The following is a 26517-nucleotide window of genomic DNA, read 5'->3' as shown; positions in this document are numbered from 1 at the left end:
TTTTATTAGTAAGTTGTAAGAGTTCTTTATATATTGTGGTACGAATTGTGAGATGTTTGTGAATATTTTCTATTTTGTAGCTTGCTTATTGATTTTCTTCGTATGTCTTCTATTGAACAGAGGGTTTTGATTTTTATGAATTCATGTTAATGTTTTACTGTCCTGGTTATTAACTTTTGTATTGTAAGAAATCTTTTCCTACCCTCAATTCATAAAAGTATTCCCTTATGATTTCTTTTATAAGCTTCATAGTTTACATTTAGGTTTATTGTCCATCACACATTAGTTTTTGTGGATTGTGTGATGTGCCACTAATAGAGATTAGAACTTAAAATGTTTATCATTTTGCTCTTTATGCATATATTCACATTTCTAAGTTTTTTAAAACAAGGGAAAATTTTATGATTGTAATACACTAATTTGATACAGTATACTTTTGGGAAAGCGAATTACTTCAACATTTCTTTAATATAGCAATGTATAAATTTAGAGACTGTATAAACAAATGAAAATGAGATTTTTGCTCTATGATAATGGAAATAACTAGAACATTTTAATATGTTTCAAAGAATAGGTATGTTATTAACTTTACTGTTTGGCAGTAAAAAGAAATACACTTAGTATGAGAACTGTTTTCATTGTACATATTCTATAAATAAATGGATGGTTTTTAAATTTTCCACATGAAATCATTTTTTTTAATACAACTTGCAAAGTGATTTGATTGCCATTTTATATCTCTTTTTTTGGTGTTCTAAAATCTGTCAGGCTTTCCATTCGAAACCCCTATTTTCAGGAGTTTATGAGCAGACAGTTGGAAAAAAAAAACTAACCAGCCAGAAACGTGGCATTCATAATCTTGATTCAATATACGTTACTTGCTTTCACAAAATTTTAAATAGTCAGCTTTTTTTTTTTTTTAATTGGAAATAGCACAAAGAGGAATAAAGGAATTTCTTTGGTTAAATAGATAGGGAATATTTTTCCAGACAACTTTTCCCAGTTAGATTTACAAAGCAAACTTTTCCCTTCTAGAAATTATTTAAATATGTACGTTCCTGTGTTGCAGTTCCCACAAGATGTTGCCTCAAGGCTTTCCTTTTCCTTTGCTACAGTTCATAGCAAATATCCTCTGTCCCTGTTCTCTTCTCTATTTACTTATGCTTTTAAAATTCTCCCTAGTATATTTACATTAAAAATGGCTTTCCATTTTGGCATTCCTTTGTCCCTTTTTCCTCCTCTTTGCAGTGCCTACTGGAACAAAATGGTATATGACTTTACCTATTGGTTGAAAACCAGTATTAACTTTGAGAGACATTGTGGCATAAATAGCAATGATTTTCTTGAAATGCAGACTTTAAAACTATTCTGAAGAACTGTCACTTAAAGAGCAGGCTTTTAGACAAGGTTCTTTTTTTCCTTCTTCCGGAAAGTGCAAAGTGTCAGCTTGAATACTTTCACAATCTGTTTTTAACCCACTACCATTCACATGGTGAATGTTTAACTGCTATTGGTCCATAAAGGTGTCTGTGGGTTTTTTGCTGCTTTTATTTCACTTCTCATTTTTTAAAAAAACCATTTCCTGAAAACTTAATAGAGAAATGTAACCTATTGCAGGAAGGAAGATGATCTTCTTTTGCTGCACTCTGAAGATAATTTGCTTCAGACAGGAGGTTTTTGGGTGCTTGCTGAAATTTCGGAGATCTGGGAAAATGGGGTAATAACATGACACCAGCTCTTAAGCAGCAACATCTGCTGTGGTTCAAAGCCACACAAAGAAAGCTGCTTAAGCAGTTGAATGTTTTGGACTGCACGGACAAGTGTGGTTCAACTGCGAAGACTGCAGAGCAGAGGAAATTTAAAGTTTCGTGAAGCTGTTAAAAAATGGAGTCGTGGAAGATGAGCATCTTCAAGAGACAAACATCACCTTATCCTCCAAGCTATCGAAGATCTTTGTCAGAACCTGCTTATGCACATTCAGAGACAGGAACAAGCTTAAAGAGTTATCCATGGCGTGGTCCAGTAAAAAGCAAGAGGAAGAAAAATGAACAGGCTGTTTCCAATCTAGGAAAGCCACTGGGTGCTTATCGGTGGCAAACACATCCCAGTTTTAGGTGGAAAGGGGGCAAAAGGGAGCAATTGCAAAGTGATAAAGGAGACTTGGATGAACCACAGAAAGAGGTCCTGCCAAAGATGGATGGGAATAATGCTTCTTCCTCTGCTGACAAGGTCCTTGGGACATCAACAGAGAAGCAGAACCTGGTCAACACCCGGTCACTTCGGGTTCCATTCAGCAGATCTATTTCAGAGCCAGAACCGCGCTGCAGTATCAGATTTGTTAGACGATGGCCAACTTCAGCCGAGTCAGTGGAGTCTGAGCAGCAGGGATATTTCATCCGTGGCATTTTCTCTACTCTTTCCAGTGGCTTCTCTAGGATGCTGAGTCTAAAAGGAGAATCAACCAATGAGCCAGTAAGAGAAGGTATATTATGACGAATAAGGGGAAAGAGGGATGGCTCAGATTTAATTACTATGGGACTTTTAATTATCTGTGCTTTATAATAAACTAAGCCATTCTATTTGCTCATTATAAAATAAATTTACTGAATTAGTATAATTTTTAAAAAGTAAGAACACTACTTTAGAAACTTAATGATAGTAATTAATAGTAAAAAATTGATTTGGACGGAATATTTTTATTATGTTATACTCTTGAACTCTGTTTTGGAGGCTGTTAAAGTATTTTGTTTTTTATCCTTTTCAACACCCATTGATCTACTTTTGCACATTAAATGCAATTTAGAGGGAGAAGTAGTCAAATAATTTTCTCCTGACAAAGTTGAGAATTAAAAGAATTTCTACTATTATCTCTTCATAAAAATTGATAAATATTATTAGAGAGAACTATTTAGAGCTGAATTGTATTGATAGCTTTTAATAAGTTGGTATTTTGATTCGCTTGTGTCATAAAAACAGACAATTTGAATATGGAAGCCGAAGATGCAAATCTTGAATATTTGTTCAGATGACAAAATAGAAATTTGTGTTTGATTCATTTCAAACAACAGAATCATCAATATTAAAAAAGCTCATTTAGGACTTGTTTAAATTTTTAAGTGTTTTATATTGATGGTAGCATTTTGAGCCACAAAAAGAACTCTTACATTTTTATCTGATTGCCTTGGGAATGATTGACCTTATCTGATGAACTGTTTCAATTATGAGTTAGTACGTACATTTGTTTGCTTTTTGTTATTGAAAACCTTAATACTGAAACTTAACACTGATAATATCTTTATCGAGTAGAGGACATTTTTGGATAAGCTCTTATCTTTATTGTGAGATTGACCGCATCTGCAGAAGTGTAAACTCTTCCTAAAAGTGTCGAAATTGTTGAATAAATTTTCTTATTGGAGCATAATTAAATTCCTTTAAAAATAATATCAGTGAAAAATTGAGTAATTTTCCAACTGTATTTATGCCAAAAATTCAGTACTTCTAAACCTTATCCTCCCTCAGATTTTCCTATGATTGATGAGTTTTAATTAAACTATTAAGTAGATAGATTTTCTTCTTGGCTTATAGATAATTGCCAAGAGTGAAGTACTTCTTGATGTGCCTCTGTTAACATTCTCTTAAAATTTTTGAAAGGCTAGGTTGTTGCATTTCCTTGGATACTAGTATGTCTGTTTCCTTGCCAGGTGATCATAGGATGATCAAAGTAAAGGAGCATCAGAGGAAATTAAGAGTTTAAAAGAAATTCTTAGAATCAACGCCTCTTAGTGGTTAACATATATATTTGATAAAGAAGGCTGTAGGAGTTTTTTCCTTTTGATATTTGTATTTACAAACATTTTTGGACTTCTATAACTAACTTTCAGTTTTTAGCAAATATGCCAACATATTGGCAGCCCGCTTACATGTGAGGTATTCTGAGGATATGTCCCTTCTTTTTACACATTTATGGTCTACTTAAGATGATATAAAATATTCTGTATTTATTACTTCATAATGTCTTATACATTCTAATCATGTAATAATTCTGCAAGTGGAAGCGTATACAGAGTTCAAGGTGTTATTGTAAGGGATTTCAGGTCCAGGAGGTAAAGAACAGTGTTCCTACCAGTCAGACCAGAAGTTTTTATTAAATAGTTACTATGATGTCTCCTAAGTGCTTCACTAGTGGAGAGTCAAGCTCTTAAGACAGAAATGCGCTGTTTAATACAAAGATTGGAGCTAGTTCTTGTGAAGAGATTTCCTGTTCTCTTTGGGCTGGGGCTTCTATCCAGCCTAGAGTCAATATAAGTGCTTTTCTCACTTTCTGTAGTTGTGAACCTTTCTTTATTTCTCATTCCCCACAGGGGAAAGAATACAGTTGGCTTAGGAGACCTGAATTCTGCTTCCATCTGGGCCAGTTCTCATTTGTGAAATTTAATCTCTGAATTTCTCTTTATGCGTTTGTGGAATAGTAATTTCTTTCTTACAAGATGATAAATGAAATCTGAAAATGCTTTGTAAATTATAGTTTATGTAGCATTTATTCACAAATGCTGTGTGAATAGAATGTGTTCTTATCAGAGTTGCTATTATAGTGTTGTGGCAAGGTGTGGAATTATTAAAATATTGATATAGTTAAGAAAATCAACATATTTAAAATTTTGAAACCCACTGGTGTTTGTTACTTTTCTTGTTCAGTATAAACTGGAATATGTGAGGAGCATTAAATAATGTAGTATACGTTTAAAGCATTTAAAATAGCATTTGGCACTTAGTGATTGTTCATTATATATTTGATATTGTTCTATTAAGAAAGTGAACTTAGGTGGATATAGTTTTAAAAAAATAGGAAAGAGAAAGAGAATGCCTGGCTGTTGAATTTGTTATAATTACCAAATGCAAATAAATTGTAATGTTCTAATCTTAAATTCTGTGAGTCTGAACTTGTTCTGAGCATGTGCATGTTCTGAGCATAAACAAGTAATAATTCTTTATATCACAGTTGACTACAATTAATCTCATGCTTAAAGCGATTAAATATACCATACTCAGGATCACTAACGAATTAAAGAGGAAAAGCTCAGAGGCTTCACTACTATACTATGTTTAATCCTCCTCTTGTATGATACATATTTCTTCACCTGATACAACATGTAGGTCAAATGACAACATGAAAAATAAAACTTGTGCTTCTTAGAGCTAAAAGTAATTCCAGCTGCTTTGGGTCCATGTCTAAGCATGGAGTCAACATGCTTGCAATAGTGGAAATAATTGAAACTCCCAATCAAAGAGGATTTACTGAACAGAGTATGACATATCAAATCAATAAAATATCATAGAGTCGGCATAACTGTCATTTACTAGCTATGTGAAACTTAGAAGAAACTATGAAATGTAAGTGTACATAGGATGTAAACTACATATGTCCAATGTGTATAACACTTGGAGAAATTACTGGGAGGCCATTTTATTCCTAAATTATTTTTCTTTCTCTGTCAGTAGGTAGAGATGGGAACGAAAGCTTAAAAAGAAAGTAGGGAAAGAAATAAAATATACTTTATGTACTTCTCTTTTCTTGTTACAGTTAATACGTTGTCTTTATAATGTCATAGTAATAAGAATATCCTCTCTCCATGTTAGTTACGTTTTAAAAGATCCCCCAACTTGGGAATTAGGAGGCTTTATTTTTTCTTCTAGATAATTTTCTTTTAACATCCCCATTCAAATTTAATGGACTTATTATTAAAAAATCTTATTGTGAAGGACCTTATACAGTAACTCGACAGACACCGCCCTTGGTGCTGGGAACATAGCACATTATTTTATTAGGTAACTAGCAGCTTCCTCACTTACTCTAGGGAATCAGTAACTAAATTAGAAAAAAACCCAGAGTACTCAGTTCACAAGATGTACATATAAAAAAATAGTGGTAAGGTCTTGTTATTAATAGAACTTTCATAATCCCTCAGATCTTCTCTATAATTGGGCTTTGTGTTTGCTTTACATCATAATAAATTAACAAAAGAGACCTCTCTATAAAATACTGAGAAATATTTTCCCTTCCTGCCATTTCTCCTACGAATCACTGCATTTCTGTATGTATAACCCCTACCCAGCTAGCATTTTGTCACTCATTGTTGCATCTAAGCTGTCCTGCAGTTGTTGATTCAGTGTTTTGTCACTTACGATATTTATGTTTTCTCTTGTTAAGCAACTTTAAAATTAATACGTTTTAAAAAATTTAGGCAGCAGACTTTAATAATTTAGGCAGACTTTAATAATTTAGGCTATTTATAGATAATTCTATTGTATTTGAAATTATTCAACATAACAGTATAATTCTTTTATTTTTAAATGAATGTATTCTGGGTGTATTAGTCTGCTAGGGCTTCCATAACAAAATACCACAGACTAGGTGGCTTGAAAAAACAAACTTATTGTCTCACAGATTTGGAGGCTGGCAGTCTGAGACCATGGTGCGGTGCAGTTGCTTTCTCCTGAGGCTGCCTCAGCTTGTAGATGGGCTGTCCTCTTGTATTCTCACTTAGACTTTCCTCTGTGTGCAGGTGATGCAGTGTCTCTTTCTCTTCTTCTAAAGACACCAGTCCTATGGATTAGCGCCCTACCCTTATGACCTCATTTATCCTTAATTACCTCCTTAAAGGCCCACAGTCACATTGGGGCATAGGGCTTTAATATATGAACTTTAGGGGGCACAGTTCAGCCCATAACCCTAGAGAACAAATGTATCAACAATTATGAGGTCATTAATGCAGTATATTAGCATAAATTTTAAAATGTCATACGACATAGTCACATATATGCTCAAGCTTTAAAAAAATTTGTTATGAGGTCAAGTGGCCTTCTAAAAAGCAGACTATATCACTTTAAATTTATACCTTTTCTCATTGTATATGTATATTTTTGAAATGGTTATAAGCAGTATAAGTTGTCTTCCTTTTTTCATTTAAGATTGTTTCATATACATTCCCATCTACTGACCATTAATAAAAATCACAAGGATGTTGGATACTCTGGTAATCTATTCTATTGAAATATTGAAGTAGGCTCTATTGGACATTTCAGTTGTATACAGTTTTTTTCCATTACAGTTTCTCCTTTTAGGGGAACTTCTCCCCAAGTTTGGCTTGTTTCTTTGGAGCATATTAGGAAGGGTTATACCTTGGAATGTGACTCTCATAGCTCATTATGTATTGTAAGGATTTCTATGAGAAAGATAAAACACATTAATAATGCCTGTAGCAATTTCTGAGTGCAGTTTTCCCCCAGGACCTTACCAAATTTGGACTCAAGCATTGTTTGGTTGTAGTTTTGTGTTGTACTCATAGCACAGGGTGTGGGAAAGGAAAAGATCTTTGGTGTTGGATAAATGAGTTCAAGTTTTTACCCATGCTGTTGTCTAGTTGTATGACTGAGAAAGTTTCATACAACATTTCTGAATCTCCATTTTCTCGTCAGTAAAGTATGGGATAATAACTACCTTGTGGGGTTATGTTTATAAATAGTAAGTGAAGGAAGATGCCTAGTTCTTATTAGGTGTTGAGTTAATAAAAGTTTTTCATAATTATTAGTTTAATGGGTATATAATATTACTATTATATTTTATTATTAGTGAAGTGGCACATTTTCCCATTGATAGTTCATATTTGTAACAATTTATTATTTTGCAAGTAGACTTTCTCCTTAACTATCAAGTGGAATCTGAGTATATGTAGCAATATTTCATTTATTTATTTTCAGTTATTCTACCTCGTAAGTTTTAAAATCATATACACTTATCCCAGATATTCTTGTTTTCAAATAAAATTTGAAACAGTTTAAAAGAGCCGTTCAAACCTGACTTCATTTCTTGACTATTTAGAAAATTTATTTTAACAATTAGTACGAATAAATTCTTATTTAATTTAAAAAAGTTTTTCTTTTAGAACTGCTTAATTACATTTATCTGGGATTGATTTAGTTGTATATGAGGTACAGAACCAAACAGATTGTTTCTTTCTACATGATTTTACTGTATGTTTAAAATATTCTGAATGTTTCTATGTGTGTTTAAAATGTCCCCTGAAATTTCTCTTATCTCACAAATTTTTCTGTTTCTAAAAACAATAAATGTTTTTTTCCTGCAAAATGAAGTAGCCTTTTCTCCAATTATAATAGTAAAAATAAATCACTGTGTAAAATTTGTATGTAAGCTATCTGATTCTCCATTTTCTTTACAACAAAATAGAACTAGTAATACAGACATCATGGAGTTGTTATAAGGATTAAATCAGATAGTATGTAATAAGTGCTTTATCTTATCTATAGTAAGAGCTCAATCAATGGTAGCTTTAAAAATAAAGCTGTATGTTACAAGGATATACCCTGGAATCTTTTTGAAGTAGACTTAATAAATATTCCAATTTTAATTATATATTTATAAATCAGTTTTGTCTAAGTAATGTTTTCTAAATGTGTTTTCAAATTCTGAGAATACTTCCTATTTGCTAATTGTTTAATTCATAGAAGGACTATTGCAATTTTTTACGATATGTGATTTTCCCAACCAAGAGCACTGTGTGTGTGTTTGTGTGTGTGTGTGTATACATACTTCCTTCGACTTATTCATGACTTACTTAATTTTTCCATTGGAATTCTGCAATTTTTTTTAATAAAAAAAATTAACCTTCAAATATTTTATTGTAGTTAGGATTGTGCTCTGTTTTTATTACATATTTTACAGTTAATTTTAAAGATGATAAGAAAGTGCATTCATCTTTGTACTGAGCTCCAGTTTACTACTAATTATTTATCTGATACTTAAAATCACCTTATTTTTGAAGCAGAATGTTTTAATTTAGTTTAATAAAGCAGAAAAGAGGATCAGTCTTTGGAGACATAAAGCCCTATTTTCAAACTCTTTATTGTGTCACCTGTTTGCTATGTAATTCTTGGTGAGTTATGTTTGACCTTTCTGAGCTTTACCTTCCTCATATTTAAAATAAGGATACTATCTATATTGAAAAATTATTAAAAAGCAGTGTAATGTAGTTGTCAAGAATCTTTAGATATTTGGGATTTAAACCTGGCTTTATAGAGAATGATTAATACCAACCTTAAGATTTACCTTTCCTGGGGCGAACTAAGGAGACATGAAGGGAAGGAGTGATATAAGTTACTGACATTATTTTCATTAGGGGTTGAATTATGATTTTACTGATATTTATTGCAGTACGAATAAGTAGATGAATGGACGACAGTAGGTCGTGAGTAAAGTATGATAATTAAAATGACTAAAGATACTTTAAAATCCTGACTGGATCACTCATTGGTAGTGTGACCTTGGGCAAATTACTTTATCTCTCTGAGCCTCAGTTTCCTCATTTGTAAGGTGAAATAATATCTACTTTGTAGGCTGTTGAGAGGATTAAATGAAAGGGGACAGGTAAAGTCTAGAGCACGCACTTGTCAGATAGTAAGAGCTCAACGGAAGTTAATACCCAGTGGTGTGCTGGAGCCAGTGTGCAGAAGCCAGTTTTGTGCATCTATTCCCAATTCCCATTTAGTGACAGTGCAATGATAGCTTAAAATTAACCAGGGTGGGGCTATTTACGGCCTAGAAATGTTATAAATCAAAGGGGGGTGGGGGTGGGGCTGCTGGTGGTATTTCAGGAGCCACAGTTGATAAATTCTTAGCAACAACCACTGGTAATTCCTATTATTATTAAAATATTTAGAGTTAATAGCCAGTATTATTGCAGAAAATATGACTTCACTCTAGATTTAAATATGCTTTTTTCTTACTTTAAGAACTTTGATATTTTAGAGTATCAATCAAAGTTGAATACTGAGTTATATTAAATGCCTTCTTGGCATCTATTGAGATGTATTTTTTTTTATCATTCATTTACTGTTAGTTTGAATGTCTAGGATAACCTGTATGGGTTGGATAATTAGTTTGACGTATTTTTTGCCGAGGTATGCTAGCACTTTTTTTTTTTTTGATAAGTCATCTGTAACTATGTTCTTGCCTTTGAGATTACATAGTAATGGTTTTGGATCTTATTATTGAGTGATTTTGAGATCAGAACTATGTATTACTTTTTAGTCCATTTAATAAGATATATTAATTAAAACTTAATCCTTTTCTGAATTTTAGAATAATATAGTAACTTTGGAGATGATGTCTAGTGAATTCATTCATGGTGGCTTGACTAGTCAGTGATTTTTTTTCAAAAAGACGATTTAAGATTTTGCAGTCACTGTTATCGATAACTTTTTCCACATCTTGTTTTATTATGGTGCTTTCTGTTTTTTAATTATTTTCACTTGGATTTTCAGTATATTTTCAGTACTAAGTAAAATAACCTCCAGCATTAACAAAATTTGTGTTTATTTTTACCTCGTATTTAAGTAAATCCAATTAATATAAATTTAGCTAATTATAGGTATAATCATTTAAAAGAACTTACCTGAATATTTTAATTTATTTCCCTCATTGAATTTGTATCAAAAGTTCCAACGAAACTTCTCTTGAAAGTAAAATTTTCTTGTCCTTTTTGTCTCATGCTTAAATGATCAGATTTCACTCTTTCCATGTGGTTATGTAATTTCTGAGCAGTGTGCTTAATAAAATGGAAAAAAAATGTGCTTTATATGCAGACTTTTCCTTAACAAATTTAACTGACTGTTTTCATTTTCTCATCTAAAACAAAGTAATTTAAATTCACCAAGTCAGTAAGCAAATCGATAAATTTATAGGAGAGAGCCAGTATCCTACGGAATAAAATGTCCTAGCCGTTCATTTACCTAAAGTTATCTTTGTGCAATTACCAAACCCTCAGATAACCAGAAGATATTCTTTATTGAGGTATTATTAGGTGCAAAGGTTCCAGCCCATTCTGAACCATGGTAGTTAATGGTGCCATCAATAATATGGCAGTTTTTCTAGGCTATGCCTAATAATCTTGAGTACCGGGCCACCTCTAACCTAGAATAGACATTTTCTCTTCATAGGTATGTAATCTGATGGTCCACTTAGGGGTATAATACCATAAACTTGTACCTGCCTCTCAGCGTTAGAATTTGTTGTTAATCTCAGTTTCCAAAATCAGAGATTCTAATTTTGGACCTAGGTTAAAAAACCAGTAGAAATCCCAATAGCCATTCTAAAACTTGCCTTATCATCCAAATTATATATTTTAAATATTATATATATATTATATATTATAAAATATATATATTTGGTGTATGTTGCAATGGGTCAGTTTTTGGTCCTTAAGCCTATAAAGATTAGTTAATTCCTTGGTTTTCCGTTGCTCATGATTTTCCAGTAAAGTCTTAATAAGCAAAGCAAAGCAAAAAAAAGAGAGAGAGAGAGAAAATAAGAAGGATTTGGTTTTAAATATTGTGATTAATAGTTTATTTCACTGGTTGAAACTTTTATGTTGTGATTTGCAGCAAACTCTAGGCATCTCTGGCATTTACCTTGAAGCAAAATTAACCTGTGACTTTTTATAATGGGCTCTGATTTCTTAATGTAACTGGATCCAGATCTTTCCTTACTGATTGCCTTCATTTTTTCTTCATCACTAGCCACTGAAGACGATACAGAAATGAACATAGACCATTCTTCACACTCCACACTAGTTTACGTCATAGTGAGGAGGCAGATATGTAAACAGGTAAACAGTTCCTGACAAGATATCATTTGAATTAGATTTGGATTAATAAAAGTCTCCCAAGTTAAGGAAAGGCATTAGGGGTCTTCTAGACAAAGGGAACAGTGTGAAGACCAGGAGAACATTTAGGGAATTGTGAGAAGTTCAAAAGTAAAAAATATAGAGAATTGGTAGATGAATAGATGTGACTGGAAAGGAAAGTTGTGGGTCAGCGTTTGAAGGGGTCTGTGTTGAGTACCAAGCTGAAGTTTTAATACAGATTTTAAAGTAGGAGATAACCTTTGTTTTTTAGGAAGATAATTTTATATTAGTATGGGGAGTGGACTGATGATGGAGAGATAAATTGTGCTCGAGTTTACGTAAGATATGATAAAAGCCTAAATCAAAGAAATGTTGATAATGAATAAAGGTAGAGACTTCCCTGAGGTAGACTGACAGAATTTGAAGAGTAATATAGAAAGCAAATAGGAATAAATTAGATTCAGAAAATGGTGACAATTTAAAGTTTGAGAATAAAGAAGCAGAACAATTCATAGGAAAAGGCAGTGAACATGTGTTTAGGATTTTCTTATAAGCTCAATTTTTCATTCTCTGGGTACTTTATATTCATTTATCTGGCTTAATCCTCTGAATAATCTGTGAGGCGATTATTCTCATTTTAAAATGTAAGGAAATAGAGGCCAGAAAGGTCCATTTACTTTCCTTAGACTACACCCAGCTAGTAAGTGATGGGTCCAGGTCTCTTGACTCTAAGCCTCTGTTCTTACCTCTCCATTTTGTGGCCCTCTATGAGCATATGATGTTTGAGAGGTTGTCAAGAACCTGGGACCAGCTACCCAGTGAGCATTTTAGAATAATGGGACAGGAGTTCAAGAGTAGATATCAGTTTCCATATGAAGATAAACATTTGGGAGTCATCAGCACATAGGCATCAGTCACAGTAGAAGATGAAATCATGCAGGTGGAGGATGTAGTGTGAGGGTAATGAGAGTGTTAGAACTACCACCTTGGCACATCTGGCAATCTTACTCCAGCCTAACCAGAGTCTATTAGCAGAGCCACTCAATTTCTATGATTATAGACTTGGTGTCTGAATTAATGATTTGGAGTTTTGAGACCTTAGGTTGCATTTAGTTTTCCATCTGTTATCTAAATATGTAACAGTTTTGGTATTTTGCTCGTGTTTTGTATCTATATCATTCAATGAATATCTGTATAAGGTATTTATAAGATTTGAGTTTTAATTGAATACTTTCAGTAATTAGCAATTTCCTACACCTGTGATGAAAACATAACTTATGTTTTTAGTTTAGTGTAATCTAGAGTTTCCTACTGGTGGCTTGATTGTAGTGAACAATCAGTTCATTTGTCTCCATTGCCAGGATGATTGTCATATTTTTATCTGCCTGAGGCAGTTTGCAAGTCAATTTGCAAGATATATCGCTCAAGGCCGATATATCTTTGTGAGGAAGCAAAGAAAAGAGTAAGATGAGTAATGACTGTGAATCTATGATTATGAAACCGTATCCACATGAGTATACAGGTTCTTAGTGACTGAGCTTTAGTCAGTAAACCACAGGCATTTTTCCTGTCATTCTCATGTGAATTTTCTCTTTGAGATAGCCTTAGTTTTTTTTTCGCTTAGTTCGTAATTTCTGGATTTGATGATGATTTATTCATTTGCCTTTACAAAGCAGAAATCTTGTGTTGTGTCCATGTTTTTAGATATTGTCACCAAAATGTCAAAATAGATTGAAGCTTCAGGGATACCAATTCAATTATAACAGCATAGTATATAACCATAACTGTAGTGAAAATAAAGGGTATTTTGAATGTTATGTGTGTGGTTTGTTGTTCTGGAGAAAAGTGGGTATCTGGTTAGAACATACGAGTTCTTGTCAGCATTTGTGGGTTTATTCTCAGCTCCAAGCTTTTTTTTTTTTTTTTTTTTTTTAAAAGAGAGACAGAGTCCATGCCTGGTATATGTTTATTACAGCATTTTATATATTATTGATACATTGTAACTAATGAAGATTTTAAACAGTTGTCAGGATAATATACAACAAACTACTGACAGTATAGGTAAAATAATGATAGCTGTCATGAGTACTTTGTGACTCCATTCTTTAAGCTTTCTTTGAGAAAAACATGATTAACATTCCTAAGTAGTGGTGATGGTATTTTAAGCAAATTATAATGAACGTTTTTTTATTCAAAGTGTTTAGACTTCACTCTCTATATAAGGGACTGCTCAAAACTCTACCTAGTGGAACTCATCCATTTCATAGTGGTCCTTGCCAGAATCTCAGAGTAAGAAACATGCTTTAAGATTGTACGATTATTCTATTAAGTGAAGACTAGGCACTGATACTCAAGCATTTATGTTTTATTTACCTCCTTCCTCTTGAAGGCATCCCAAACCAAGGATTTTTAAAAAATAAGCCTTCTTGTAGTATTACTGGTCCTTGAGCTGGATGGAGGTGTTGTGCCCTTAAAATAAGATAATAAAGATCTCTTCCTAGTTTATTAAAAAGAGATGAATGACATTCACTTTTTTTAATTTAAAAATTTTAATACATATTTCTTAATAGTTTGGTGCCTGGTTGAGTGTGTATTTAACTCAAGTTTTTCTATTTGATTATTTTATTTTAATATCAGTGGTTAAGTTGCTTTTTTTTCCTGTGATTTAACTTTAGGGTATGGCCTTTCAAACAATGTGTTATGAATACCTGTTGTCCACAGTGGAGAGGGGTTGGTTGCTAGTAGAAATTATAATTATAGCTGGTTTATTAATCCTCTTTAGCCTTTATACCAATTTACTGGATTGACAGTTATGCCTCAGAATTTGCTATTAGACCCTGGATTGATACCGTAGTCCTTTGAATAATGCTTTCCTATTTCTGTTTTCTGTGGAATTTTAAATGTATCCTTTAGTTCAGCCAAAAGGAACTTAAAACTTTCTTGTGAATACCATCTCTTCTGAAGCCCAGTGTTCATTACATCTTTTTTGACTAATGAGGAATATTCATTTAAACACTATTAATTGAGCCATTTTTGTTAGTTTTAGCTATTTTTCTTTTTCAGTGTTAAAGACTATTTAAGATATTAGTATAAAGGGATCTTTTATTCAAGAGTAAATGGTGTTGGAAAAATATCATTTAAAATAAATTATTTAAAGCAGTTGCCAAAATTTCATACTAAATAATGTATATGTGTGTGTATGGAGGGGGAGATAGAGGATGATTGAGAATTTATCTTGACACAACATGAAATGTGAATTTATGAAAATAAACTTAAATCTTTTAAACAAAATTTGCAACTACACACTAATTATTAAAGAAGACAAAGAGCTAAATGTGAATTTTGTTTTATTTTTTTCTGAAGAAAATTGTATGATTGCAAATTATGACATTCTTTTCAAATTTTACGTTCTCTGAACAATTATTACCTTTTTTTTTTTTTTTACAAAATTATTAGAAGAATTTATTAGTTCTTTCAAGGCGCATTTTAAAATTTATACTTATTTCAATATATTGGAAAACTAAGCTATTCTTTTATATTCTGTTGCCACATTATTCTAATTTCACAATATAGTTTTAAAATTGAAGTGCAGGACATAAAACACAAGGAGGAATTCTGGGGAAAGAATAAGTAGTTTACAATTTATAAATAAGATTTAAAAACAGAATGAATTTATGAGTAAACCTGAATATTTAAGTTTGATAAGCATGCTTCCTTCTGTAGTGACATATATTTAGAACTTACCTATCCTAAAGGAGTATTCTTGATGTAAATCATGTCTATACTTGCTATAAAATAGAGTGCTGAGTAACTGTGTTAAAGAACAGAGTGCTCTCTAGTACAGATACCAAAAGATCTCTGAGCTATATTGCAACAGAAGTCCTGTATATTTTTTGGATTCTTTGTAGTTTTCAGATCCTTTCACATGTGTTATTTGATAATAAGTACATTGTGGAGAAAATAGTAATAGACTAATAGTTCACTTTATGTATGGGGAGAAGCATTTTATGTGTGTAAATAAATTTTAATTAGTGTTCCCCTCTAGAGAATAAGTCATTTTTCTCTGACTGTTTTCAAGATTTATTCTTTGTCTTCTGTTTTCAGATGTTTAATTATGTTTCTTGTCCTTGTTTTTTTTGGATTTATCCTATTTGGATTCATTTAGCCTCTTGAATCTGTAGGTTTATGTCTTTGCCTACCCTTTGGGAGGTCTTCAGCCATTGTTTCTTCAAATACTCTTTTATCCCTATGCTATTCTCCTCTCCTGGGACTCTAATGGTACGAATTTTGGATCTCTTGATGTTGTCCTACGGGAGTTTGTTCTTTATAAATTATTTTTTCCCATCTACTTACTGTTTTTTATATTCAGTAAGTTCTGTTGATCTGTCTTCAGGCTTGCTGATTCTGTCTTCTGTCATCTCCACTCTACTATTGAGCTGTTCTAGTGAGATTTTTATTTCTGTTTTTATATTTTTTAGTTCTGTAATGTCTATGTGTTTTTTTTAAATAACTTTGATTTCTTTGCTGAGATTTTCTATTTTCTTAATTTATTCCAAGAGAATTTCTAATTGTTTGCAGAGCAACAGTTTTCTGATAGCTGCTTTAAATTTCTTCTCAGATAATTTCAACATGTGATTCATCTCAGTTGATTTTCTTCTCACATTCAGCTTCCGATACTCCTGTTCCTTGGTACGATGGATTTTTTTTTTTAATTGAATCTTGAACATTCTGGCTGCTATGTTAGGAAACTCTGGGCCCTATTTAAATCCTTTATTTTAGCAGGCAGTTACCCTATTTAGATCTAGCCTATAGTTACAGGTCTGCCATTGAGGGGTATGGTTCCAACAATTTAATTTTCAGACCCTTTGCAGCACTATTTTGTTCTGTTTGGTTTACATGAGCCTCCTACTTGTCCCTGATAGTGCTGACTGGGGCAGTGGAATGCGCTCCCCCAGAACAGGCCATCTGTGCCTCTAAGAAGGGGAAGGGAGTCTCCAGTCCATGGGTGCAAAGAGGCTGGGATCCCCTTGCCTGTAGGAAATGAAGAACAATTCCCAGGCTGTGGCAATTGTTGTGGTGGGTTACACTAGTAGGGGCTATTATTATTGTTATTTTGTAAAAATCCTAAGATCAGAACAGGCAAGGGTTAAGTGAGGTCTGGTAGCTTTAGTGTGAGATTAAGAATCATGAGTTTGGGGTTCTATTTCTGTTTTGTTTCTGACTCACTTGGACTCTTTGGGAAACTGCTTAACCTTTTTGTGTCTAAATCTTGCAATCTAAAGCTAGAAGAATCTTGCCATCTGCTCACTTCATGGAAGAGGGTAAAACATTTTTTGGAAAATGCTTTGAGATCTGTGGGAGAAAGGTGCTATATAAGCATATAACTTTATTCATCTCTACATTGACATTCACTTGCTCATTAAATATGTATACAGTTTTTAATCAGCATAACTAGTAATCCAAAGTTACTATATATGTATAATGTGTGGGTGATGATACTTCTGTTAGAACATTTTCTTTTGTGTTTTCTTCATCATTTAAAAACACAGATTCTTGCTACAACATTATATTATATATATATACATATATATAAATTGATATATATATATAAATTATGATAATGACTGAACAGTAATTCTTCATTTTTATACTTAGTTTTAATTATAATATAGCTTTGACTCTTCTTTAAAAAGAAATTTTTTTTTTTTTTTGGTTGGGGGAGGTAATTAGGTTTATTTATTTATTTATTTCTGAAGGAGGTACTGGGGATTGAACCCAGGACCTTGTGTATACTAGGCATGCAGTCTACCACTGAGCTATACCCTCCCCCACTGACTCTTTTCAAAGAAATGAAAAAGTATGAAAGTTGGGACAAGGAATGATTGGTTGATTAATTATTATGACAGTAAAATATGGGCTAAAAATTACCTTAAAAGAACATTTAACCTCTTCTCCTGCCACAATAGAATTGTATTTTAATGAATTCAGTTCAGTAATTACTGATTAAGTGGCTACTATATGCATGGAAAAAGGTAAGACAGTTTTTTCTCACATGCTTAAAGTCTATTAGGGAAAGTAAAAATATAACTATTTACTTTATTCTTACATTAACATTAATGGTATAATCTTTTCAAAGGTGATTGCAAGTAGAGGCAGTATATGAAATGAAATCTTACAGAAGAGTTTGACTATTTTAAACTAGCGAGAATGGGCTAAATGTTATTATAAAGTTCAAAGAGTCAAATGGTCAGGTTGGACAAAGTATCAAATTTGCCAGATTGATTTCTCATTGCAGTCCAGAATTAGTGCTAATTTATAATTTTTTAAATAAAGGTAAAAAGTTATGTTATTCAAGAGAATAAAGTAATTGAAAACTTATGTTACCTAAAGAATTGTCTTAGGAGGCTTTTTGTGCCTTATAATTCACTTTGAGATTCATCCTGAACAATTTTCATTTGAAAAGTAATTCTGAAGAATTGAAAGAAATTTAAGATTTGAAAATAAGATTAAGAGAAAAATTGTATTCTACACCTATTAACTGTTGCATTTTAAAATGTAAAATTGGAGTAATCTAGGTATAGGTTGTGACTATTCAAATGGTATAGTCACCCTGGAATTTTTCTGTTCACTTATACTTGGAGGAGAATATTTGGATAGGAATATTTTATTCCAGCCAGATGGCAATATGAACATCGATACTTAAATAAAAAGTGAACTCTATATTTTAATTTTTATAGTTACATGAAGATTAGAAAATTAAAGATAAGTTCTATTTTACTTTTAAGGGGACCTTTCCCCTGTGATGTTTTGGGACTGGCAGTCAGTTCCTTTTAGTCTTTTTGCTTCAGTTGCAGATCTCTGAAATGCTACCTGGAAAGAGGAATGAAATAGTCTATTAATTATTAAGATTAGAACTCAGGCATTGGCCTAGAATGCTCAAGAGGAATTTGTAGATAGAACTTAAAGGCAAATAATTTATAATAATATTTAGAAAAAGGATCAAATACCAAGAAATGTTGTGAAATCATAATCTGCCGTCTAGTTTGATAATCCAGAAACTGGGGGTTCTTCTGTAATACCTTGTTTTCCCTTTCTGTCACTAAATCCAGTTCATTACCAAGCTTTGTCTTTCTTAACAGTTAAATAGTTCTCTAGTATGACCTTCCTTTATTTCTTCTACCGTACACTTGGTCCCAATCTACCATCCCTCTTGCTGGGATTGCCATAATAGTGCCTATGTTAATTTCCTAGGGCTGCTGTAACAAATTACCATAAACTGGGTAGCTTAAAACACAGCTGGCTTTCACAGTTCAGGAGACCAGGAGTCTGAAATCTAGGTGTCAGTGTTGATTCCTTGTGAAGGCTCTGAGGGTGAATTTGTTCCAGGCCTCTCTCCCAGCTTCAGATGATTGTTGGCATTCCTTGGCTTTTAGGTTCACTACTACAGCCTCTTTCTCCATCATCATGGCCTTTTTCTTTGTGTGTCTCTTCTGGGTCCTCAAATCTCCCTCTCCTTATAAGGATATGAGTCCTACTCCATTTTGACTTCATCTTAACTTAACATTTTACTAGAAGTCCTAGCCAGGGCATCTAGACAACAGAATGAAATAAAAAGCATCTAGATTGGGAAGGAAGACGTAAAACCTCTATTTGAAAATGATATGTTCAAGTTTAATGGCGTAAGAAAGCCACTCAAATTTTGTTAAATAAATGAGTTCAGCAAGGTTGTAAGATGGAGATAAATAGACAAAAATCAGTGACATTTCCATATACTTACAATGAGTAATTCAAAAATGAAATTAAGAAAACAGTTTCATCCATAATAGCATCAAAAGAGAACAAAATACTTAGGAATAAATTTGACAAAAGAGGTGCAGAACTTTTACTCTGAAAAACTTTAAAACACTGTAAGAAACTAAGAAAGATCTTAATTAATGGAAAAAACCTCATGTTCATGAGTTGAAAGACTTAATATTGTTAAGATGGCAATACTCTTTAAACTGATTTGCAGATTCAGTGCAATTTCTGTCATAATCCCATCTGGTTTCTTTATAGAATTAATAAGCGGAATCTAAAATCTCTAGTGGAATTCCAAGAACCAGAATATGCACAACAATCTTGAAAAGTAACAAAGTAGGAAGCCTCATACTGCCCGATTTTACAGATTATTACAAGATAGTGTGTTACTGGTTCACGGATAGACATATATCAATGGAATAGAATTGAAGTCCAGAAATAAAATCACATGTTTAAGGTCAACTGTGTTTTGACAAGGGTGCTAAGACTGTTCAGTGAGGGGTGGAGGTTGCGGGGGATAGTATTTTGAACAGATGGTTCTGGGACAGCTTGATAGCATATACAAAAATTGATCCCTTACCTCATACCAGATACATAATTTACTCAAAATGGATCAAAGACCTAGACATAAAAGCTAAAACTGTAGTAATCTTAGAAGATTTACTATGGAGGTATAGCTTCATGATCTTGGTTTAGCAAAGGATCCTGAGAAATGACACTAAAAGTATGAGCGACAAAAGAAAAAGTAGATAATTTGAACTTAATCAAAATCAAAACTTTGGTGCATTAAAGGATACCATCGAAAATCCCACACAATGGGAGAAAATATCTGAAAACCAAATATCTGATTTGGGATTCTTATCCAGAATTTATAGAGAATTCTTATATTTCAAAAATAAAGACAATCCAATTTTTAAAATGGTCAAAGGAATAGACATTTCTCCAAGGAAGATATGCTAGTGGTAATAAGCATATGAACAGATGTCTTCTGCAGAGAAAAAGAAGATGCTTGACATCATTAAGCATCAGAGAAATGCAGATCAAAACCACAATGAGAGAGACATCACCAAGTGACATAGAGACTTCTGAATTTCTCTCCTGACTTGGACATGCTGAATACACAGCGGCACAAGGATCCAGAAACTTGCTAAGTGACTCCTTTAGATTGGGCAACCAAGAAAAAACTTACATCAAAACAGGTAGGAAAGGCTGAGACAGATTCTTGCCATGCATCCCACCCCAGATACAGTACCATATAGTTGTGAAGGAATCCTCAACTCCCAGCCTTTCCCTGAGGAGTAAAGGGTTTGGATCACATATCTAGTAACCCAACTTTTAAAGCTGCTACCTGAGGGATGGGCCTCCAAATCACTTAGCTCTGAAAGCCAACAGGGCTTCACAAGTTCCACAGGAGTGTAGCAAAGAAGTAGTTACTAATGGTTGTGTGAGCATGCATTGCAACTATTCCCCTGAGGCTTAGTGCAAAGGGAACAGGCAAAAACATGCCCATTTCCCAGTCTTTCCCTGGAAGGGATTTGACTGCATACTTTATAAGCTAATGCCTGAGGGTCCAACTTCTAATTAGCATGCATCTAGGTGCTGGCTATGATTCTCCTGGGAGCCCGGAAGAGCCAGTAGGAACTTCCCCTGCAGTCTCCTACTGGCTTGCTCTTACTAAAAAAAAAAGTCTCCAGTTTCTACCTGGAAGGAGCATGTCCCCCTGTCTAAGTGCCCCCATTTGTATGGCTGCTACCTGCTATTATATAATTTAGATCTGATAACCAATTGGATGTGGCATTCATGAGTCCCACAGGACCATATTAAGCAAAAGCAAAAAACAAAACAAAACAAAACAAAACAAAAAAAACCCCCCAAAACCTCAGCTTTTAAATAGACATACAAGCTCTTCCTGCAGCTATCATTCCCCACCTTGGGGCAGGGCAGGGGGCGGTGAGGTGGTGGCAGCTCAGCCAGAAAGTCAGGCAAAAATACCATTTCTGCCTGGAAGGGATTTGACTGCATTCCTTCCTAGTTGTTCCCTGAAGTTTCAGCATCTAATTGGCCTGCATGTGATAATTGAGATATTGCAGGGGTCCTGATAGACCTGGTGGGAACATCCCTTGCTATCGCCACCTGGCTGACTCCAACAGTTAAATCAAGTTGCCAGCATCTCCCTGGGAGGAGGTTGTCCACACATCTAGTACCCCACCTGTTATGGCTGCCATTCAAGGGACTGGCTTCTAAATCACCTTGCTCTGGGAACAGGCTTGGCATTCACGAGTACCCCAGGACCACACAAAACATAGTGGTGGTTCTGTTTGGGTGTACAAGCACTCTCAGCAACTATGACCTCTCGCTTACCACAGAGTGAGTAAGCAAAAATACTCAGCTCCTAGTTTCTTCCCTAATTGGAGTTAGATTGTTTATTGATTATCTTGACTCTCCCAGTTGCCACCTGAAAGGTTTCCAATTAGCCTGCTTTGGGGAGCCAAAGGGTCAGATAGTTAGTAATCCCTGGGAGTCTGTGCGGGACAGTTCTTACGCCTTGGGAATACTGATGGGTCTTAGCACACCCTCTGTTACTGGGAGCCACTAAGAACAAAGAAGGTGATTTGGACAGTCACAAAGGTTTGATAGGCAACCAGGAGCTCAGATTGGTTTGACTGATGAGGTTTATCTCTTACACAAGATCAGTATAGTAAAATTGAGATGTGGCTGTTTATTTAATGTGCAGAAACCAACACAGAGAGTCAGGGAAAATGGAGAAATGAGAGTATGTTCCAAACAAAACTAGAAGATATATTTCCTGAATCTTATCTTACTGAAATGGAGAATAAGTGATTTACCCAATAAAGAGTTCAAATTAATGGTAAAGATGCTCACTGACATCAGGATAGCAGTGCATGAACAAAGCAAGAATTTCAGCAAAGAATAGAAAGTATTTTAAAAGTGACAAACAGAAACCATAGAGCTAAAGAATAAAATAAATGAACTGATAAATTCAGTAGAGGAGTTCATTATGAGAGTAAATCAAGCAGGAGAAAGGATTAGCAAACTTGAAGATGGGGCTGTGGAAAAAAGAATGAAAAAGATTGAAGATAACTTAAGGGACTTATGGGATACCATCAAGTGGACCAATATATGCATATAGAGGAGTCCGAGAAGGAGATTAGTGAGAGAATGGGACAGAAACATTATTTTAAGAAAAAAAAATTGAAAACTTCCCTAATCTGAGGAAAAAAAAGCAGACACCCAAATCCTGGGTAATATATTCTAAATGCAAAAAAACCTTAATGGGTTGCAGAAAAGCAATTCTAAGAGGGAAGTTTATAGTGATAAATGCATATATTAAGAAAAAAGAAAGATCTTAAATAAATAACCTAATTTAGTAATACCTCAGGGAGCTAGAAAAAGAAGGATGAAAATAACTTATCAGAGTGGAAATAAATCATTTAAATACTAGAAAACAATAGAAAAGTTCAATAAAATTGAGAGCTGCTTCTTTGAAAAGTTAAACAAAATTGACAAACCATTGTTAGCTAGACTAAGGGAAAAAAGAGAATACTCATACATAAAATCAGGAGTGAAAGAGGAGACATTACAAATGATACTATAGAAATACAAAGGATCAGAAGATGGTACCATGAAAAGTTATATGCCAACAAATCAGATAACCTAGAAGAAATAGATAAATTCATTGAAACAGACAACCTACCAAAACTGAATCAGAAAAAATAGAATATCTGAACAGATCAGTTACTAGTAAGGAGATTGAATCAGTAATCAAAAACCTCCAAAGAGAAGTCCAGGACCAGATGACTTCACTGGTGAATTCTACCCAACCCTTAAAGAAGAAGTAATACCAATTCTTCTCATACTCTTCCGAGAAATAAAGAGGAGGCAACATTTCCAAAATGATTTAACAAGGCTAGCATTATCCAGATATCAAAACCAGACAGGGACACCACAAGAAGAGAAAATTACAGGCCAGTATCCCTGATGAACATAAATGTGAAAATCTTCAACCAAATATTAGTGAACAAAATTCAACAGCACATTACTGTGATCAGGTGGGATTTATTCCTGGCATGCAAGGGTGGTTTAAGATGTACAAATCAATAAATGTATACAAACAAATAAACATTAACAAAATATAGGATAAAAAACATGATCATCTCAGTAGATGCAGAGAAAGCATTTGACAGAATCAATACTTTGAATCAGTCTTCTTTCATGATAAAAACTCTCAACAACTTAGGTATGGGAGAAATGTACCTCCACATAATAAAGGGCATACATGACAAACCCATAGCTAGCACACACAATGATGAAAAGCTGAATGCTTTTCTTCTGAGATTTACACCAAGACAAGGTTGCTCACTTTTATCACTGTTATTCAGCATAGCACTGGAAATCCTACTGAGAGCAATTAGGCAAGAAAAAGAAACAAAAGACCTCCACAGTGGAAAGGAAGAAGTAAAAATTGTCTTTTTTGTAGATGATGTGGTCTTAGATATAGAAAATTTTGAAAACTACTTCAGAAAACTGTTAGAACTAGTAAACAAATCAGTAAAGTTCCAGGATACAAATAAATACATGCACACCTTCATTTTATTATGTTTAGCTTTATTTTACTTTGTAGATAGTTTTTTTTTTAAACAAATTGAAGGTTCGTGGCAGCCTGTGTCAAGCAAATCTATTGTGCCATTTCCCCAATAGCATTATTTAAAAATTATGGTATATACGTTTTTAAAGACATAATGGTATTGCAAACTTAATAGACTACAGTATAGTGTAAACATAACTTTTATATGGGGGTTTTGGGAAGCCAAAAAATTTGTGTGACTCATTTTACTTTGACGTTCACTTTATTGTGGCAGTCTAGAACCAAACTCAAGATATATATCTGAGGTATGTCTGTATACAAAAAATAAGTTGCATTTCTATACACCAGCAGTGAACCATTGGAAAGAGATATTAAGAAAACAGTCTCATTTATAATAGCATCAATAAGAACAAAATACTTAGGAATAAATTTGACCAAGGTGTTGAAAGAACTGTACACTGAAAAATAGGACATTGATGATAGAAATTGAAGACAAAAATAAATTGAAAGATATTTTGTGTTCATGGATTGGAAGAATTAATATTGTTAAAATGTTTGTACCACCCAAAGTGACCTACAGAGTCAATACAATCCCTATCAAAATTCCAATGGCATTTTTCACAGATGGAAAAAAATCCTAAAATTCATATGTATTCACAAAAGACCTCCAATAGCCAAAGCAATCTTGAGAAAGAACAGCAAAGCTGGAGACATCACATTTTCTCATTTCAAACTATGCCAGAAAGCTATAGTAATCAAAACAATATGATGTTGTAATAAAAACAGAGACATAAATGAATAGAACAGAACAAAGAACCCAGAAATAAACCCGTGTGTATATGGTCATTTAATTTTCAACAGAGGAGCCAGGAGCATATAATGGGGAAACAATAACCTCTTTAATAAGTGGTGTTGGGAAAACTGAATATCTACATGTAAAAGAATGAAACTGACCTTTGTTATACCATATATAAAAATCAACACAAAATTGGTAAGACTTGAATATAAGGCCTGAAAATATAAAACTCGTAGTAGAAAATGCAGAGGGTAAACTTCTTGACATTGGTCTTGGCAATGATTTCTTTTGGATTTGACACCAAAAGCAAAGGCGACAAATCCAAAATTAAACAAGTAGGACTAAAACAAAATAAAAATCTTCTACCCAGCATAGGAAATCATCAACAAAATGAAAAGGCAGTCTATGGAATGGGAGAAGATAGCGGCAAACCACATATCCAGTAAGGGATTAATTTTCAACATGTGCATAGAACTCATCATATAACTATATAGCAAAAAATTAAATAACCCAATTAAAAACTGAGCAAATAATTTTAATAGGTGTTTTCCTGAAGAAGACACTACAAATGGCCAACAAGTATATGAAAAAAAGCTCAACATCACTAATAATCAGGGAAATGCAATGAAAACCCCAAGATAGATACTGGCTCGCATCTGCTACAGTGGTTCATATGAAAAAGGCATAGGATAACCAGTGCTGCTGATGAGGTGGATAAAAGGGAACCCTTTTACACTGTTGATGGGAAATGTAAACGGGTACAGCCACTATGGAAGACAGTATGGTGGTTTCTCGAGAAATTAAAGTTAGAACTGCCATATGATCCAACAATCCCACTTCTGGGTGCATAACCAGATGAAACAAAATCGTTTTCTCAGGTACTGTCACGTTCACTGCAGCATTATTCACAATAGCAAAGGTATGGAAACAACCGCATCTGAGGATGAATAGATAAATTCCCTCTCTCTCATGTATAATGGATTCTTTTTTCAGCCTTAAAATAAAAGGACATACTGTTATTTGCAACAGTATAAATGAACTTGGCATAATGCTAAGTGAAATAAACAAGACAGAGAAAGACAATACTGAATGGTATTACTTATATGTGCAATCTAATTTAAAAAAATGTTGAGCTCATAGAAACAGTAGTATTATGGCTGCCAGAGTTTGGGGTTGGGTGAAATAGGGAAAGTTTGGTAAAAGTGTACAAACTTGTAATATGAATATGGCCTAAGGAACTAAGTATAACCTGGTGACTATGCCTGATAATACCGTATTGTATAATTGGAGTTTGCTAAGAGAGTAGAGCTTATGTGTTGCCGTCTAAAAGAATTAAAAGCTCAGATAATAACTAGTATTGGTGAGGATGTAGAGAAATTGGAACCCTCATACACTGTTGGTAGGAATGTAAAACGGTCAGCTGCTTTGGAAAATGGCCTGGCAGTTCTTCAAACAATTAAACAGAGAATAACTATATGACTGAACAGTTGTACTTCTAGATAACTACCCGATACATGAAAACATATGTTCATGTAAAAACGTGTACATGAATGTTTATAGCAGCATTATTCATAAGACCCAAAGGGTGGAAATAACTCAAATGTGTATTAACCGATGAA

At 33.6% G+C, this 26517-nt stretch overlaps 1 protein-coding gene across 6 annotated transcripts in view; it reads left to right on the top strand.

Annotated features, from left to right (window-relative positions):
- Positions 1-26517, top strand: part of RASAL2 (RAS protein activator like 2) — a 303510-nt gene that overhangs the window by 103946 nt on the left and 173047 nt on the right. For 3 of the 6 annotated variants that reach the window (XM_014561394.2, XM_014561393.2, XM_014561392.2), the window contains exon 1: positions 1608-2482. The exons of the other annotated variants lie outside the window; for them this stretch is intronic. In XM_014561394.2, the coding sequence (XP_014416880.1) occupies positions 1885-2482 (598 nt within the window). In that variant the 5' untranslated portion in view covers positions 1608-1884. Of the gene's footprint in view, positions 1-1607; positions 2483-26517 lie in introns of those variants that run through there. 6 annotated transcript variants of the gene reach the window in all.

The sequence above is a fragment of the Camelus ferus genome, chromosome 21, assembly GCF_009834535.1.
Source record: "Camelus ferus isolate YT-003-E chromosome 21, BCGSAC_Cfer_1.0, whole genome shotgun sequence".
NCBI classification, from domain to species: Eukaryota; Metazoa; Chordata; class Mammalia; order Artiodactyla; family Camelidae; genus Camelus; species Camelus ferus.
This window is presented reverse-complemented; position numbering and strand designations above follow the sequence as displayed.